The following is a 17,498-nucleotide window of genomic DNA, read 5'->3' as shown; positions in this document are numbered from 1 at the left end:
TAACTGTTCTCAGTAATTCTATTGGTGGTAGTGTTATTTTGAGACTATTGTGCATGCAATGTGGGATATATAATGATGGGATATTCTATCATCCATGATGTCACTGAGAACTTCCTTGCCTTTTCCATCTTTTAGAGACCACTCACTTCCCTTGGCCCATGGCCCTCTTTCTCCATCCTCAGAGCTAGTGACATCAGGCAGAGTCCTCACATCGCATTATCCCAGCCTCCTCTTCTGCCTTTCTCTTCCACATTTAAGAACCCATGGAGGGTTCTATGAAAGAACAATGTAAAATTGTTCCAAGAAGAATCAAGTAGAGAAAAGCCATCTGTGAATATTTAATATCTACATATTCAGTATATTTAAGATACTTAAATGGGAAACTTAGAGTTACCCCTTTCAGTATTTTTCATTAGATGGATGTTAACCACCTTCCAGTTGGCCTGTGGGGAAAGTAACTTGACTAAAATTCATCACCAAACAGGCCAAACCATTTTTAAAAAATAAAATACTTTCTTTTTGGAACCCCATTTTTTCTTTTTTTGCCAAGGAAGTTTTGCCCTGAGCTAACATGTGTTGCCAACCTTCCTCTATTTTGTATGAGCCACCGCCAAAGCATGGCCACCAACAGATGAGTGGTGTAGGTCTGCGCCTGGGAACCAAACCTGGGCTACCAAACAGAGCATGCCAAATTTAACCACTAGGCCACTGGGGCTGGCCCTGGAACCCTTTTCAAATGAATCCTTCTAAGACAAAAGAGAACTGTGCTAAGCCCTATTCAGAGATGTAGCAGACTGGAGCTTAACTATCAATTATATCCTATCTCACTAAATGATGTCCAACGTCAAGAAGAAAACCACCCTTTACATAACCCTATTCCTGGTCCCCACCCTCAATGACCTCTTTAGACCCAACTTCTGTCCACCCTGGAAAGAAAGCCCGTCATTTGAAACCCAAATCTACAACTAATGTAACCTCTTCTATTGGAAACAGTTGCTTCTTCACTATGGGATTATCAGTAGAGAATGTTATTCATTCCTTTATTCAATACTGAACTTTTAGGCACTGGGAGTAGGGCAGTGAAGCAGGCTCAAAAAAGCACTGTCCTCCAGTTTTTCTAGTAGACACAAGTAAAATTATAGAAAAAAATAACAGGGGAAATAGTGTAGAATAAGGTACAATTTTTAATAAGACAAACATCATCAGGGTCTGCTGAGACTTAAAAGGAGCAAGCTCCATGGCATCTAAGGGAGAGTATTTTTTTTTTTTATAATTTTATTTTTCCCCCAAAGCCCCAGTAGATAGTTGTATGTCATAGCTGCACATCCTTCTAGTTGCTGTATGTGGGACACAGCCTCAGCATGGCCGGACAAGCAGTGCGTCGGTGCGCACCCGGGATCCAAACCCGGGGCGCCGGTAGTGGAGTGCGCGCACTTAACCACTAAGCCACGGGGCCGGCCCTAAGGGAGAGTATTCTAAGCACAGGGAAAACAAGTGCAAAAGCCCTAAGATTGCACCTAGCTCATTCAGGAACCGTGAGGGCAGTTTAGCTAGAAGAATAAGGAGAATGGTAGTAAGAGACAGGTCAGAGGCAAGATCACATGGGACCTTTCGGGTGAACTGACCATCTAAAATAAAATTGCACTAGAGGACTCAGAGACCAGCTAGGCAATTAACAGTCATGGTGCTAATAATGGCTTGCTCCAAAGTGATAGCAACGGAGGTGGTAAGAAATGGTTAGATTCCAGATATATTTTGAATGAACTGTCAAGGATGACCACAGGAGATTTTGGCCTAAAATGGAAGGGTGAGTAGAATTGTTGAGATTAGAAATACCATTTTAAACATTTACCATGTTAAATGTGAAATACCTATCTGACATCCAAATGAAACTATCAAGTAGGCAGTTGGATACACAAACCTGGAGTTCAAAGGGTATAGGCTAGAAATAAAAATCTAGGAGTCAGTTTATTTAAAACTAAGAAATTGAGTAAGATTATCTAGAGACTGCTAAATGTCCAAGGACTAAGCCCTAGGGCTCTCCAACACTAAGGTCTGAGATGAACTAGCAAAGGAGTAGCCAATGATGTAGGAAAACTTTGAGGTGATTCTGGAAGGCAGTTAAGAAAAACAGGAGGAAATCAACTATCAAATGTTACCAACAGAAGCCAAATAAAATGAAGGCCAAAGATGGACCACTGGATCTAGCAACAAAGTCACTGGTAATCATGACAGCAACTGCTTCCCTTGAGTGGTGTGAGGGGAAAAGCCGAATTGCAGCAGACTCAAGAAAAGTAAAATTACATACAAAAAATATGGTTAACCCTTTTAAGCTTTGGTATAAGTGGTTTGAGTAGGATGATACCTGGAAGGGTAGAGGATTTGTTTCTATGCTTATGGGATTGGAAGAAGGAATATCAATAAAGGTGAGAATTGTTGGAACCATGAAATTGATTAGGCAAGAGGTGGGATTTGATGCTCAACTAGAAAGGCTTTCCTAGTACAATTCACTCAGTGACAAGAGGGAAGGCAGAAAATGTGAACCCATGCATAGATGGCAGGGTGGAAGTAATGGGAATTCGTGAGGTTGTTTTCTCATCTACTTGAAACTTTCTTCATGATTTTAAGGTCATCAGCTGAGCAACAATGAGAAAGCTGGAGGTTTGAGAGAAGGGGTATAGAACAGAATGGGTGACTAGAGAAGCAATACTGTATAGTAGGCAGCATTAAATGCCCCCTTATTAACAGATCAATAACCAATTTCTCTAGCCAAGTTTAGCTTCACAGTGCAGGTGCACACCGGGGCATTTTACAGCTAGAGAAAGAAGACAGCATTTGGATTTAAAAAAAAAACGAAACTAAAAATCAACGAGGGACACTGCCCCCGTGGTGTAGTGGTTAAGTGCGCACCCTCCGCTGCTGGCAGCCCAGGTTCGGATCCTGGGCCTGCACCGCTTGTCAGGCCATGCTGTGGTGGCATCCCATATAAAGTGGAGGAAGATGGGCACAGACCTTAGCCCAGGGCCAGTCTTCCTCAGCAAAAAGAGGATTGGCATGGATGTTAGCTCAGGGCTGATCTTCCTCACCCACCCCCCCAAAAAGTCAAGGGGCTCTTCCCTTTCCATTATTCAATCTGTCTAGCACAGCAGTTCTCAAAGTGTAGTCCCTGGCCATCAGCATTACCTGAGAACTTATTAAAAACGCAAAATTTCAGGCCTCACCCTAGCACGACTCAATCAGAAGCTCTGGGGGTAGGGCCCTGCAATCTGTTTTAACAAGCCTTCCAGATGGTTCTGAGAACCATCTAAAAACTTAAGCCATGTAAAGAAAGGGTTCCTTTTATTAACCACCTGTAATGCTTCCTCATCACTACAGCTTTAAAATAAATCACTACCCTCTCAGCCAGTTAGTATCTAAGAGCAACGGATAAAATCCATTCAAGTCAGACATGTCCACCATGCTACTATCAATTCAGAATATCTGATTCACCAAGCTATCGGATTATTTAAAAAGAATGACCAGAAATAAAACATCACAAATAAGATTTTTTATTCGTCTCCATTAAAAGTCTGAATTTTAAACAGATTCTTGGACTGGTGGCTCATATCCATCAGCTCGTTCAACTTTAGCACCTGTCTCATCCCCAGTAGCTTTTCCAGAACTGCTACCTTCACCATGAAGCTCCATGAGTTTTCCCACTTTAAAAGGAAGAAAAATTCTGTTAGAGTAGACCGTATCTTGAAACAATGGTCCTTCAATACTATGTAGGCATGACAGAAAAAAAAAGCCATCATCTGGCCTGAAAGTCACAAAAACAAAACACCAAACAATATATTTGGCCACACAATTTTTTCTTTCAGGAATCCTGTGATTTTTCACTTACATTCAAACTTGGGCTTCTTTAGCATTTTTACTTTTCTAACAAAGACATCGTGGAGTGGATAAATAGATTGGCAAGCCTTTTCTATGTCCTTTCCAATACTGTCTGGAATCCTGCAAACCAGTAGTGATAGATTAGAATAAACCTACACATATAATAACTCATTTAACCCACACGAATCCTCATGCAAAATAGTCTATTACCGCCCCTTTTACAGGTGAAGGTTAAATGATTTGAATTATACAGCTAGTTAGAAGGCTCAGTAGTCAAGTTAGCATTTGAGCCTTCTGAGTCCAAGCCTTATGCCTTTTCCATTACACTCTCTTAGCCAACTGCATGGGAACATCAGAAAAATGTTAACAGTTTTATCACTGGACATCTGGGACCGAAACATTCTGTCATCACTTATTCCCATATATAATTGTTTGTGGAAGGTTTTGTCTACTCACTGTACTTTCCAATTAAGGCAAGAGCATTTCCTGTGCTTCAAGTCTCACTAAATGCCTTGCGATAGCTTCATCCAAAAAAAAGGATAAAGAAACCAAATAACAGTTACTGAGTATTTAACATGCTTTTATTTCAAGGGATGTAGCTAGGCGGTTTCACAGACAGGATTTAAACACTGATCTGACTCCACCTTGTCTCATGTGCTTTCCCTCATCTGAGAGACTGTCAGAGATTCCAGGTTGTGTTGTGTGAGGGAAAGCAATACTTACAATTTATTGACCACTTCTTTTAAGTCATTTGTCTGCACCTCTCGGGTCATGATTTCCATCATCTTCTTCCTGATTTGGCGGACCTGCTGGTGCTGAGCATAAGAGGTCTTCCGAATCTGATTGTTGCGTTTTTTAGTAAAACCAACACAGAACAGACGAAGCAAATAACCATCGGTAGTCTTGACATCAACATGAGCTTCAATCATGGTCTAGTGAAAAGAAGACACTGTCAGACACACCAGGTTTTAATGTTATCAATTTCATCCCTTAAACTCTAATATAAAAAAGCTGGAAGATCAAGTATTCATCACACAATATAAAGCATAAGTTACATGTCTAATTTACAGAATTAACTTCCTTGTAATCTTACATTACCCCAAATCCTTACTATCCTTCATATCCAATTAAATAAATACCACAGCCTCTCAACTGTCTTCCCTCCTCCTCTCTAGGTGACTTCTCTATCCCCACTATCACTGTATCAACAGCATCCACTCCACACCTTGTACATATACATGCCAGCCTCTAACAGCCTGCCCTCCCCTCTAATCAACTGTACAACTCCGCAAGATAAGAGGAAAACAGGTTCTAAGAGAGACTCTACAATAAAGACATCTGCACTTCTTTTTTTTTTGCTGAGGAAGATTAGCCCTGCGCTAACATCTGTGCCAATCTTCCTCTTTGTTTTTTTCTTTTTTTTTATGAGGAAGATCAGCCCTGAGCTAACATCTGCCAATCCTCCTCTTTTTGCTGAGGAAGACTGGCCCTGGGCTAACATCCATGCCCATCTTCCTCCACTTTATATGGGACACTGCCACAGCATGGCTTGCGAAGCAGGGCATTGGTGCACGCTCGGGACCCAAACCGGCGAACCCCGGGCCGCTGCAGCGGAGCGCACGCACTTAACCGCTTGCACCACTGGGCTGGCCCCTCCAATCTTCCTCTTTGTGGGTCGCTGCCACAGCATAACTGACGAGTGGTGTAGGTCCCCGCCAGGATCTGAACCTGCAAACCCCGGCTGCCAAAGCGGAGTGCACTGAACTTAACCCCTACGCCATGGGGCCGGCCCTGCTCCACCGTTTTAAAAAATGTGTTCTGAATAGGTGAAATGTTGTTGTAACAATACTAAAATGCACATATTTTTAAATGGTCTTTATGTTCCAAACTAAATCCATGCCTAGGATTAAATATTCAATTTCACAGTTAAAACAGAATAAAAATATCCATAATTAGTCATATTATTGCCTAAACTTAAAAAACAATCTTATGGCCGGCCAGGTGGCATAGTGGTTAAGTTCGTGCACTCAGCTTCGGCGGCCCAGGGTTTGCAGGTTCGGATCCCAGGCACAGACCTACACGCCACTCAAGCCATGCTGTGGCGGCATTCCACATATCAAGTAGAGGAAGATGGGCAGCAAATGTTAGCTCAGGGCTAATCTTCCTCACCAGAAGAAAAGAACAATCTCAGGTAGTGACTGAATTGTCTTCTTTGCATTTTGTAAATTTTATACCTCAGTTTAAAAAATGAATATAATACAATGATAGCCAAAGGATCTTAAATATTTCCAGAAATGCAACCATAAAACCTTAGGGGAATGTCAGAAATAAATGTAACGGTATAATCAGTATGTATCATCTGGGACCGAAACATCTTGTCATCATTCATTCCCACATACAAAATATCCCCAAACTGGATGGTTAGCCAGACACATCTGAACCAATGTAATTATTTCCTGTAATAATACCACTGTTCACTAAATCTTTCTGTGCCAAGCACTATACTAAGCATGTTTAAATGGATCTTTTATTTCATCCTCATAACTCCATGAGATGATACTCTTACCTACATTTTACAGATAAAGAAACTAAGGCTTAGGAAGCTTTAAGTTACTTGCCAAAGAGAACACAACTGGGAAATGAAGCCAAGATTTCAACCTCACACCAGAGACTCTCCCACTCCTATTATGCTATATTACCAGAGGTAATCAAGACTAGCCCAATCCACCCTTTCACTATAAAATTCACTGAGTTTCGAGGTCTAAAGATATTCTCAAGATAGGCGAAAACTGCAAACCTGCACCTAGACCCCAACCAGCCACTAATACATGCAGCAAGAAAACTAACTTTGACGATAACCCAGGATTAAATCTTGAACTCAATTTAAACGAATAGGAGGAACATGGCTTGCTCAGCTGTTGCTCAAGTTCAGGAGTGACAATCCCACAGTCAGCACTCAATAATAGCAAGAAAACATCCAGGATTTAAAATGAAACCTAAACCTCAATCACATGATTTGCTCCTTCCTGTCATTACACCATGACATTCTTGGTCATGCCAGCCACATGACCATGCACTCTAAAACTTCTGTTCTCACCTGCCACTTTTTGACCATGGAGCACATTTTGTCACGAGTAAGATCCATGCCATGGAAGTTAGTTAGGCAGTTTTTGCCCTGAACATCCTCAGTAATTAGCTTGAATTTTCTAAAGGCAACTTCATCATTCTGCAGATCAGCAAGGCTCACTTCAAAAACACGACCCTTGAGGCCATCAGATGCGATTTCTATAAAACAAGAATCAATTGTCTTAACATTAGGAACCACAAAAGCAAAGTCAAGCCAAATAAAATAATGCTCATACATAAAGTTGAGATTATTAAATTAATGGTAAATTATAAACACCTTAACTTTTTTAACCAAGTCCATCTAGACACCAATAATTTACTGACAGTGCTCATTAGAAGCACAAAACTACCCATGCACATTTTCTTAGTGATTCTAAAAGCACCACAATGCTTCTACAAGTGTTGTACCAAAAAACAAGCACCACGAGGTCCAAAGCTGCAACCAAGAGCTGACATTTCCTTCAAGTCTCACCAGGACCAACAGGAGACCAACATACACACGTCTCAATTTAAGAAAAATACAAACCAAGAATAAGATACTCACTGGTTCCTTGAGTTCTCGTGACTAACGTTTTCCCGATATTTCTTATATTGAACATAGCTGGTGCTTTCACATCATACCAATCTTTCTTAGAAAATGGATCAACCCTGGATTTAAAAAAATGCTTAGGTTTTATCGCAGATCACGTAGTTCTTGATTTTTTTTACTCTCCTCATTCTGATCATTTTAAAGGGCTAACTGGCATGTGGACACCAGAGTAAACTATTTCTCTCACAGTGAGGTGAGGGGCGCATTTGTAAATTTAGCTCTTCCCACTACGTCTGTTTCACCGTACAGACCGGATGCTTTGAGAAAACTATGCCACAAACGTACACACTCCCCACCCCCATCGGTCCTTCGACTACACAGACAGCAATGCCTCCAAATAACATGCACATCTCTCGAACTTTACTGGTACATGAAGACACGTACTGGTAACCCAGGCTCTTCAGGGCCTCACGCGAGCCTATTAGGATCTCCCAGGTTCCACCCGGCCCAAGCAGAGGAGGAGTGTAGGGTCCTGGGTGGACAAGAAGCGTGCCTTCCTCAACTCCAGCTCCTGGAGTGGCAGCGATTACCCGTGGAATTTACGAGGCCCGTGAGCACGCAATATGGAACATGCCGGGCTCGAGTCACGAGAACAATGTGGCTGAAAAGAGGAGCGCACAAGACCCAGAAGGCCAGGGGAAAGGGAGCCGGCCCGCCGCGACGCAGCACCCAGATCCGCCAGGCCGCGGTTCGGCGTTTACCAACCCGGCACGGCCCGAGCAATCCAACTGGCATCCTCGCCATCCGCCCCTCGCCGCGATCCAGAACCCGCCCGCCGACACCAGCAGGACCCCAAAAAGCCGGGGGACACAACAGTCGCCACTTACACTTTCTTCTTGGCTCCCTTTTTGCCGCCTTTCGTCAGGCGCTTGTTCTTGCCGACCGCCATGGCGCTGCTCAGAGAGCCAAAAGGGCGGAAGTACAACTCGCGCGAGAACTTACGCTGTACGGGGCGGGGCGCGCCGTCTACGTGACCTTCGATCCTGCGTTTTCCCGGCCTCAAAAATATCGCGAGAACAGAAAGGGCCACTCTTCCGACTGGAACTGCGCCAGCGCCCTCGCGTGTGGGGAGACAGCGCAGCATGTGGCGGGCCGCTCCCTGGGAGGGTGCGCTCCGGAGAGGGGCGCTCTGGCGGCCTGAGGTGCAGCCTTCTGGTTGCCGGGGCTTTCCGTGGCTCCGACGACCGGAAGTAAGTTTCTGTGGAAGGAAAGGCCCAGTCAACGTCGCTCAAAGCTGAACTCGCCGTCTCACTTTCAAACGTGTTGTTTCTCGAAGCGTGGGATTTGGAATCAAACAGCGGATCCAGGTTCAAATGGTAGTTTCAGCAATATTAAGCCTTATGACCTATGCTTCAGTTTCCCCGTAATTAAAAATGGAGATAGTAATATAATCTACCTCATAAGATTGTTAGTAGGGTTAAATAAGTATCACTTCGGAAATACTAGTAACGTTCTGGTTGTCGATATGGGTGCTGGTTAGTGGGGTACGTTCGCTTTGTGAACATCCATCAAGCTACACTTATTTGTGTATTTTTCTTTATATTTCTTATACGCTGCTATAACATTGAAAGAAAAAAAAAAGGTGGAGTGAACTCAGCTGATTGTTTCCCTGAGGGACTCTGGGTCCAGCGTTCCCAGATGTTTTGATTTTTCCAGAAAAGCTGGAAATTATTTTGTGTGAAAATCCCCAAATTTTTCAATTTTTGCAACTAATCCAAGAACAGGTTTTTTTTTTGTTTTTTTTTTTAATTGTAGGGGTTTAACAAGATAGCGGCCTAGATGTGGCCCGCTAGCTTCAAATGCGCAGCCCCCGGAAAGCTGGCGCATACGAGCTTGGTCCTCAGCCAGAGGTCTGTGAGTTCCCTTCTCTGACTTCCCCTCTGGCAAGAAAACCCATGACAGAGCCAGAAATCGACTCCCTCTCTCAATGCCCCCACAGCCTTTAAAGCCTGTAATACCTTCCAGCCCTTCTAGCCTCCACCCCCGCCCCGCTCCCACCGCCACCTTCTAAAACAATCTTCCTCGATCTCCAATCCTGTCCTGAAATCTTTCAATCATTCCATTAATCTCAGTTGCTTACAGGGTAAAGTCCAAGTCCTTATTTCATAATGCTATGAGTATACTTAACTCTACTGAACTGTATACTTAAAAATGGTTAAAATGGTGAATTTTATGTTACGTGTTTTTTTACCGCAATTAAAAAAATCAAAAGCCTTAGCAAGCCTACAAAAACTCTTCTATCTGGCCCTACTCATCCCTCTTCATCCTTACCACCTTTTAGCCTTTACCAGGTACCCCAACTCCAGCCATCTAGAACTATTTAAAATTCCCTGGACGAAACAGTTTTCTCTGGCCTTCACTCTTTTTCCCTCATCAGCAGGCAAATAGCTGTACATTTTTCAAGACAGTCAGCTTCATTGCTTCTTTCAGTAAGAGACTGATTCCCCAGACAGACAGGCTCTCCCTCAGACCCGCTCCTGGAAGACTTAGCACTACACAACTTCTTGTAGCTGTTGCTGAAAAGTGTCCCTTTCTCACTGTGAGCAGGAGGGCATACAGTGCAGTCGTTTTCTTATTTGTGCCCCATCTCTTAGCACATAGTAGGCCCTGAAAATGTTTGTTGGATGAACAAAGAAGAGGTAGATGCCGTCAGTGGTGTTCCCACTCTTTTGGACTTGGTGGATCAACCCAGATTTTCACAATAATTTTGGGAACCAACAGGACTGCAGTTTTTTTTTGTTTGGTTTGTTTTTAATAATTTTACTTATTTGTTTTTCCCCCAAAGCCCCAGTGGATAGTTGTATGTCATAGCTGCACATCCTTCTAGTTGCTGTATATGGGACGCGGCCCCAGCATGGCCGGAGAAGGGGTGCGTTGGTGCTCGCCCGGGATCCAAACCCGGGCCGCCAGTAGCGGAGCATGCGCACTTAACTGCTAAGCCACGGGGCCGGCCCAGGACTGCAGTTTTTAAATTTCACCAAGCTATAAAATGAAAACAAAAACAACTGCTGTTTACTATCAGCATCATTTCATTTTAAAATTATATTTTGACCCCCAAAATAAAAATAGAGGACGTATCATCTGAAAAGTCAGCTCTTTTAAACAAATAAATCAGCTTTATGAGAAACTTCATAAATGTTATTTTTCTTGTCTCATTGCAGACTGGTGAAAACTAGTGACCAGTGAAATCAATGAGTCCTTCCAAATATAATATTGAGTCTAATAAACTCTGTATTAATTCTATACTTACAGTAACCTGGACTGTGTGTACTTCATAGGTGGCAGTTCACTAGTTTAAAGCTTTACCGATGAAAAGTGTTGTAGACCCCAGGATACCTACTCCAGAATAAAAACCAAACTTACTTTTTTCCTGGTCTGATTCTTCTTTCTGCCCAAGAGTGAAAAAGCCACAGGGGAGGCATTAATGAAGTCAGCTGCATCTAGTTTGTTCTAGCGACACCAGCACCTAAGGGATTTGTCAGAGGTAGGTATTTCAGCCTTCAACTTTGTTTTGTAATAAAAGCTTTTTAAAAAAAAAATTGTTTCCCTGATACTGTTAGGTTAAATGGTGTAATCATCAGTTTTAATTTAATTATATTGAATAAAAGATAGCATAGGGGGCTGGCCCGGTGGTGTAGCCATTAAGTTCTCTCGTTCCACTTCCGTGACCTGGGGTTCACTGGTTCGGATCCTGGGTGCGGACCTACTCACCAGCGGATCAAGCCATGCTAAGGCGGCGTCCCATATAGAAGAGCTACAACTCTGCAACTGTGATACACAACTATGTACTGGGGCTTTGGGGAGAAAAAAAGAAAAAAAAGAGGAAGATTGGCAACAGATGTTAGCGCAGGGGTAATCTTCCTCAAAAAAAAAAGGAAAACAGGAGAAGAAAAGATAGCATAGAGGGTGTGAAACAATTTATTGGGTCTCAACTATCTGAGAATTTCGAAATTCAGATAGAATAAAATGGAACAGAAAAATTTAACAATATATCAAACCTAGTAAGGTGTTACTTTTGTTTCATTAATTTTCTTTTCATCTGTGACTATTAAATCCATCCAATGACTTTTGAATTTTGATTATTGTGTTTTTTATTTTTAAAAGTTCCATTTCTTTTTTAATTTATGTCACTTTGTAGTTTCTTATTCTTTGCAGGTATCTTCAATATAGATTTAAACCCAGTAACCATGATTGTTTTACAGTGACTGTATGATAGTTTCAGTATCTGAAGTCTCTGCCGGTCTGTTTCTGTTGTCTATTTTTGTGCTAGTTCTCCCTCATAGAGTCTAGTTTTCTTAAATTCCTAGTTATCTTTCTGCACTGCTTATTGCATTTGAAAACTTATTTGTGGGAATAATTTGAGGCCTAGGGTGAAGATGCCCTCTTCCAGAAAGGATATACATATCCTTCTGCTGGAGTCTTGCAGGCATTTAACAGCTTGTGGCTTTAGGCTTCCTGGGCAACCCAGGAAGTTCAGACCCAGCTGTAATTCCTTCTAGGAGCTGTGCTACTCTGGATTCAGCTCTTATCTTGAGGGTGTACCCCTTTAAGGTCACAGTTTATTGAGAGGAGGATGTCCTGTTAGACTTCACATGTTCTGTGGACCTGCGATTAGATTCATATCCCTGTCACCCAGAGTGGCTGTCCAAATAAATGTTCCAATTTTCTGAAACCAAGAAGTACCCTTAGGGCAAAAGTAACTTGGTATTTGTTTATATTGTGTATTCCTTTTTTTTTCTCTCTCTCTTCTCTTTTGGACAAGTAATTCCTTACTAAAAAGAATAGCATTTTAAATAGAATTTTAGTTTGGGAGCTTGGGATATAGTAGGTCATTTATTTAGCTCATGGTTAGAAATTTCTCTCATAGATGGAGAAATTTAAGGAAATCTTACTTTGTTATCTTAAATTTTAAAATTCTATATCTGTTCATCATCCTGATAAATGCAAATTTTAGGTGTTTTTTTACTGATGGCATTATTTAAAATGCTTAAATGATATTACTAAGTCCTAACCAGATTGCAGTGAAATCAGTGCTCTCTCATTTGTACTTGTTATTTTACAATGATAAGCGATTTGAAAAGTAATTTAACAGTATGATTCAACAGCCGTCAAAGTCCTGATGCCGTCTGCAAATATATTATAAGGAAATAATCCAAAATTGGAAAAAACCTAAATGTGTAAAGATAATATACAGAGTCTTAATCATGAAATTAGAAGATTAGAAATAACCTAAATCTTTAAAATAAGGGGATGGTTAAGTAAATTATGACACATCCACTTGGTAGATGGTTATACAGCCATTATAAATTATGAGTATGAACATTATTTAGACATATAGAAAATGTTAATGATAAAGTGGTCAATGCAGGATACAAAATTTATGTACATCTTGATTATAACTATACAAAAGACAAATGCAGTGAAAAAAGACATATCAAAAACAAGAAACTTTACCAGTTTAAAATCTCCCTGAAGGGCTGGCGCAGTGGCATAGTGGTTAAGTTCGTGCACTTGCTTTGGGGTCCAGGGTTCATGGGTTCAGATCCCAGGCATGGACCTACATATCACTCATTAAGCCATGTTGTGGCAGCGTCCCACATACAAAATAGAGGAAGATTGGACAGATGTTAGCTGAGGGCCAGTCTACCTCGAAGAAAAAAGAGGAAGATTGGCAACAGATGTTAGCTGAGGGCCAATCTTCCTCACCAAAAAAAATAAAAATAAATAGATAAAATAAAAATAAAATCTCCCAGGTTATTTGGTAAGCCCATCTATTCCAGACTCAGAGGAAATCAACATCCTTGTATTAGGGTGGCATTATTTTTTTCTTCTGTTCTTGTTGAGTTTCCTATGATATTAAGTATAAAATGAATAATTTTTAAATAAATATAAAAATGAGTTATATAGTGGGGATGTTTCCACAACTCTATGAATATACTAAAAACATTCAATTATATACCTTAAAAGGTATACAATTTATGGTATAAAAGGTATACTTTGTGGTATGGGAGTTATAGCTCAATAAAGCTGTTATTTAAAAATTAAAGATATAATTTCTAAAGTGAATATTATTCATGAAATATCCCAATGTTTGATCTTTTTAAAATTTTTAAATGCCAATCCTGCAGTTTTATAGTCAAATATCATACTCTGGTGGTTCCAGCTCTCTTTCCCTTCTCCTTCCTCATGGAAACCTCCATTCTCTTTAATACATCTGTGATACTGTGATTTATAATGTTGACCACTTATGAGGTAGACTCTGATAGATTAAATAAAATGAAGTTTTTTCAGGGTTTGTTAGGACTGCAGCCCAGGAACACAGATTCAGGCAGCACTTGAATTGTGTTCCAGCCTTGAAGGAAGAGGAAAGGTTTTATAGTCATGGCTAACAAAAGCAAAGAAAAAAAAAGGGAAAGGAATGTCTTAAAAAATTCCAGGCTCAAGGTAGTCATGGGATGAGGATTGGTTGAAACAAGCCTTTAAAACTTAGGAATGTAGAAGATGACCTTTGACAGGAATGAGGTCTCTGTCCCGATAATCTTATCTTCCTAGAGAAAACTTGCAGATTCATTTCAGGCATCTAATGAGTTCAAGAGTTCATCCTGAAGGTGGAATTTGTTCCTCTCCTCTCATGTCTCCCCAGCTCCATTTTAGTGCCTTAACATGAGAGACTCCCATCTTTCTTCAATTCCACAATAGTAAGAAATATGTATTTGGTCTTTGTCCCCATTTCTGGCACAGAGCTCCAAAAACCTTTGAAATTTCCTAAGAGCCGAGAGAGAAATAAAGGTGTCTTTTGGGTGCTGGCCAGGTGGCATAGTGGTTAAGATCACATGCTCCGCTTTGGCAGCCCAGGATTTGTGGGCTCGGATCCTAGATGTGGACCTACACACCGCTCATCAAGCCATGTTGTGTCAGTGTCCCACATACAAAATAGAGGAAGATTGCCACAGATGTTAGCTGAGGGCCAGTCTTCCTCAAGCAACAAAAGAGAAAGATTGGCAACAAATGTCAGCTCAGGGCCAATCTTCCTCATCCCCCCCAAAAAAAAGGTGTCTTATGTTAATGAGGTGACTTTTGAACCACATCTGAGGATGGGGGCTGGTTGCTAGGGGAACCAACCATGTGATTAGAGGGTTGGAACTTTCAGTCCTACCCCACTGACGTCTGGGAAGGGGAGAGGGGCTGGAGATTGAGTTCAGTCACCAGTGGCCAATGATTTAATCAATCATGCTTATGTAACAAAGCCTCCATAAAAACCCAAGAGGGCAGGGTTCGGAGAGCTTCCGGGTTGGTGAACACATGGAGATGTGGGGAGAGTGGAGAGTTTAGAGAGGGCTTGGAAGCTCCAAGTCCCTCCCCATACCTTGCCGTATGCATCTCTTCTGTCTGGCTATTCCTGAATTATATCCTTTATAATAAACCAGTAACCTAGTAAGTAAAGTGTTTCTCTGTGTTCTGTGAGCCACTCTAGCCAATTAAACGAACCCAAGGAGGGAGTCATTGGGACCTGTAGGCCTTCAGTCAGAAGCACAGGTGGTAACTTAGACTTGAGATTGCTGTCTGAAGATGGGCAGCAGACTTGTAGAACTGAGCCCTTAACCTGTGGGATGTGACACTATCTACAGGTGGATAGTGTCAGAATTGAGTTAAATTGTAGGACATTTACCTGGTGTCTGAGAATCGCTTGTTGGTGTGGGGACATCCCACACACGTGATGGAATGGGTTCCAGAATTGTTTAACATTTTCTCCCAGTCTGTAAACACCTCCTGATCTACTTTCCTTTCCTTCTCAGTTGCAGCCCATGGTCATTCACCTGAATAAATTACTTTCTCACCAAAACTCTGTACTTCCTTGCAGCCTTATCCTTCTGCAACCCTGCCCAGAAAACCCTAACCCTAGTTCAATATGCAATCTACCTTCCGTGGTAGTATCACCCCTAGTTTTTTCACTACTTGTATCTTTGACCTTGTGCACTCCCCTCCCACACTGACTCTGGGCTTGATCATGTGACTTGCTTTGATCAAGAGACATTAACAAATATGACTTGAGCAATGGCTTAAAAAATGCTGGCACATGTGGGACTTGCTTTCTCTTTCTGCTGTTTAGAACACTGAGCTCATTAAGTTAAGAAGCCTGAGCTAGCTTGCTGGAGAGTGAGATCATTTGAAGCAAAAATAAGTAGTCCCAGCTGAGGTCTCTGCAAAACAACCAGTCTACCAACCATCAGGTATTTATAAGGCCATCCTAAACCGTTCAGTCCAATTGAGCTGGCCCAGAACAGAAGAACCACCCGGCTGACACAAAGAATCATGAGAAGTAATAAATATTTGTTGTTTCAAGTCAAGTGTTGGGAGAATTTGTTTTGCATTAAACACTAACATGCATCTTCTCTACTCTTACATTTCCTCACAGTGTGATTAGAGGAAACTGCACATTTCAGACTGAAACTATTACAAATTAATGATTTCACATTTCAGTTGGGTCTTTGGGGCCCCTGTCAGTCCTTTTACCTGTCAGATCCTTTTCCCCTGCCTCTCAATGTCTGACAGTCCAATCCCTCGCCGTCCTCCTGTCTCGTACTCAGGCCTATCGCCTGTCATTTTTAGAAAATGACCTTGCTGCCTACTTCAGATAATGTCGGGGCTTGCAGGCTACATTAAGGACTCTGGATGTTTTTTCTGCGTGGGATGAGAAGCCATTGGAGCATTTTGAGCAGCAGAGAGACGCTGGCTGCTGAGTGGAGAATACGGTATAGTAGAGCCAGACTAGAATCGAGAAGTTAAAAGAGACGATGATAGCTTGGTCTAGGGAGGTAGAGGAGGAAGTGCAGAGGGTGGAGAGCAGTGGAAACAGGACACCATTCACTGAGAGACTAAGATGCAAATGGTATCCTCTGGAGTTGTGAAATGCGGTTGTCCTGGGTGGAGGGATGCAATGAAAACGCTGGTTATAAATTGAAGATAGGAACCAACAGAATTTGCTGATGAATTGTTGTGTGGGAAGAAAAAGAGGAATGAAAGGTAATCACATTGTATTATAATGATTTTTTTATTGGTGCTTACCTAGACTCCCTCCTCTGGGCAGAAGGCAGACTTTGTTCTAAATATCTTTCTTTGTATACTAATCTTGAATGAATGAGTGAATGACTCCATTAATTAATGGATGAATCCTGATTAATATTTTTACTTTATAGCAGATTACCCATTTTCTTTGGGAATATAGCTTTTCTCCTTGCTTTTCTATTTACAAAGTGGAAATAGTATGTAATAATGAGTTCTTATTCTAGAGGGGTTCTAGAAGGGATTATTGAAATGTACTTTACACTGGTGCTTCCCAAAGCACAGTCTTCAGAAGGTTGCAGGTCAATAAACTATTAGCAGTTAGCAATGAGATAATGAGCTTTTGACAGAATGAAATCAATTGTGTCATTAAATATGCTGTTTAGTTCAGCTGACTTTTTTTTCCATAGCAAAACTCTGTCTGTTAAGGAAGTAGTATGCTGTTTTGCATTCTGGCTTATGTTCCTTATCTTGTTGCCAACTGGCACCTTTTGTTGCACTACAGCAAAAGATCTGCTGGATTGCCTGAATGGTGCAGAATATTTTATTGGGCATTCCAAACACATTAAAGGCCTGGCAAATGTCTTAAGTCCCAAGATAATCTTCAAAGTTGTATAGAGGAGATGATACTTAGAATCTTATACTTGAAAATGAGAAAATAAAGTTTTTGAAAGGACTTTAAAGAGTTTAAAGGCAGCAAGATGTAGTGGAAAGAACATGGATATTGTAGTCAGACCTGGTTTCAAATCACTGCTCTGTCACCAGACTTTATATTATCTTTGTTTTCTCACTGGTAAGTGGGAATAATACCCATCTTCTATGATTATTATAAAGTTTAAATGACCCA

The 17,498-nt window shown here is 41.4% G+C and overlaps 1 protein-coding gene and 2 non-coding genes across 3 annotated transcripts; all 3 read right to left on the bottom strand.

Moving 5' to 3' along the window:
• Positions 1–3,532: 3,532 nt before the first annotated feature.
• Positions 3,533–8,522, bottom strand: RPS3A (ribosomal protein S3A). Its single transcript, XM_058550184.1, has 6 exons — positions 8,416–8,522; positions 7,544–7,647; positions 6,971–7,158; positions 4,597–4,805; positions 3,884–3,993; positions 3,533–3,698 (listed from the first exon to the last, which is right to left on the bottom strand). Exons 1-6 carry the CDS (start codon positions 8,475–8,477, stop codon positions 3,577–3,579), a joined length of 795 nt encoding a protein of 264 aa, XP_058406167.1. The 5' UTR covers positions 8,478–8,522; the 3' UTR covers positions 3,533–3,576.
• LOC131411639 (small nucleolar RNA SNORD73) lies at positions 4,222–4,290 on the bottom strand. Its single transcript, XR_009221621.1, has one exon. It is a non-coding gene; the product is annotated as a small nucleolar RNA SNORD73 (small nucleolar RNA).
• LOC131411638 (small nucleolar RNA SNORD73) lies at positions 6,191–6,263 on the bottom strand. The gene has a single exon (XR_009221620.1). It is a non-coding gene; the product is annotated as a small nucleolar RNA SNORD73 (small nucleolar RNA).
• Positions 8,523–17,498: the final 8,976 nt, after the last annotated feature.

The sequence above is a fragment of the Diceros bicornis genome, chromosome 11 (assembly GCF_020826845.1).
Source record: "Diceros bicornis minor isolate mBicDic1 chromosome 11, mDicBic1.mat.cur, whole genome shotgun sequence".
In the NCBI taxonomy this organism is placed as follows: domain Eukaryota; kingdom Metazoa; phylum Chordata; class Mammalia; order Perissodactyla; family Rhinocerotidae; genus Diceros; species Diceros bicornis.
The sequence above is the reverse complement of the archived record's forward strand: the minus strand, read 5'-3'. Positions and strand labels throughout refer to the sequence as shown.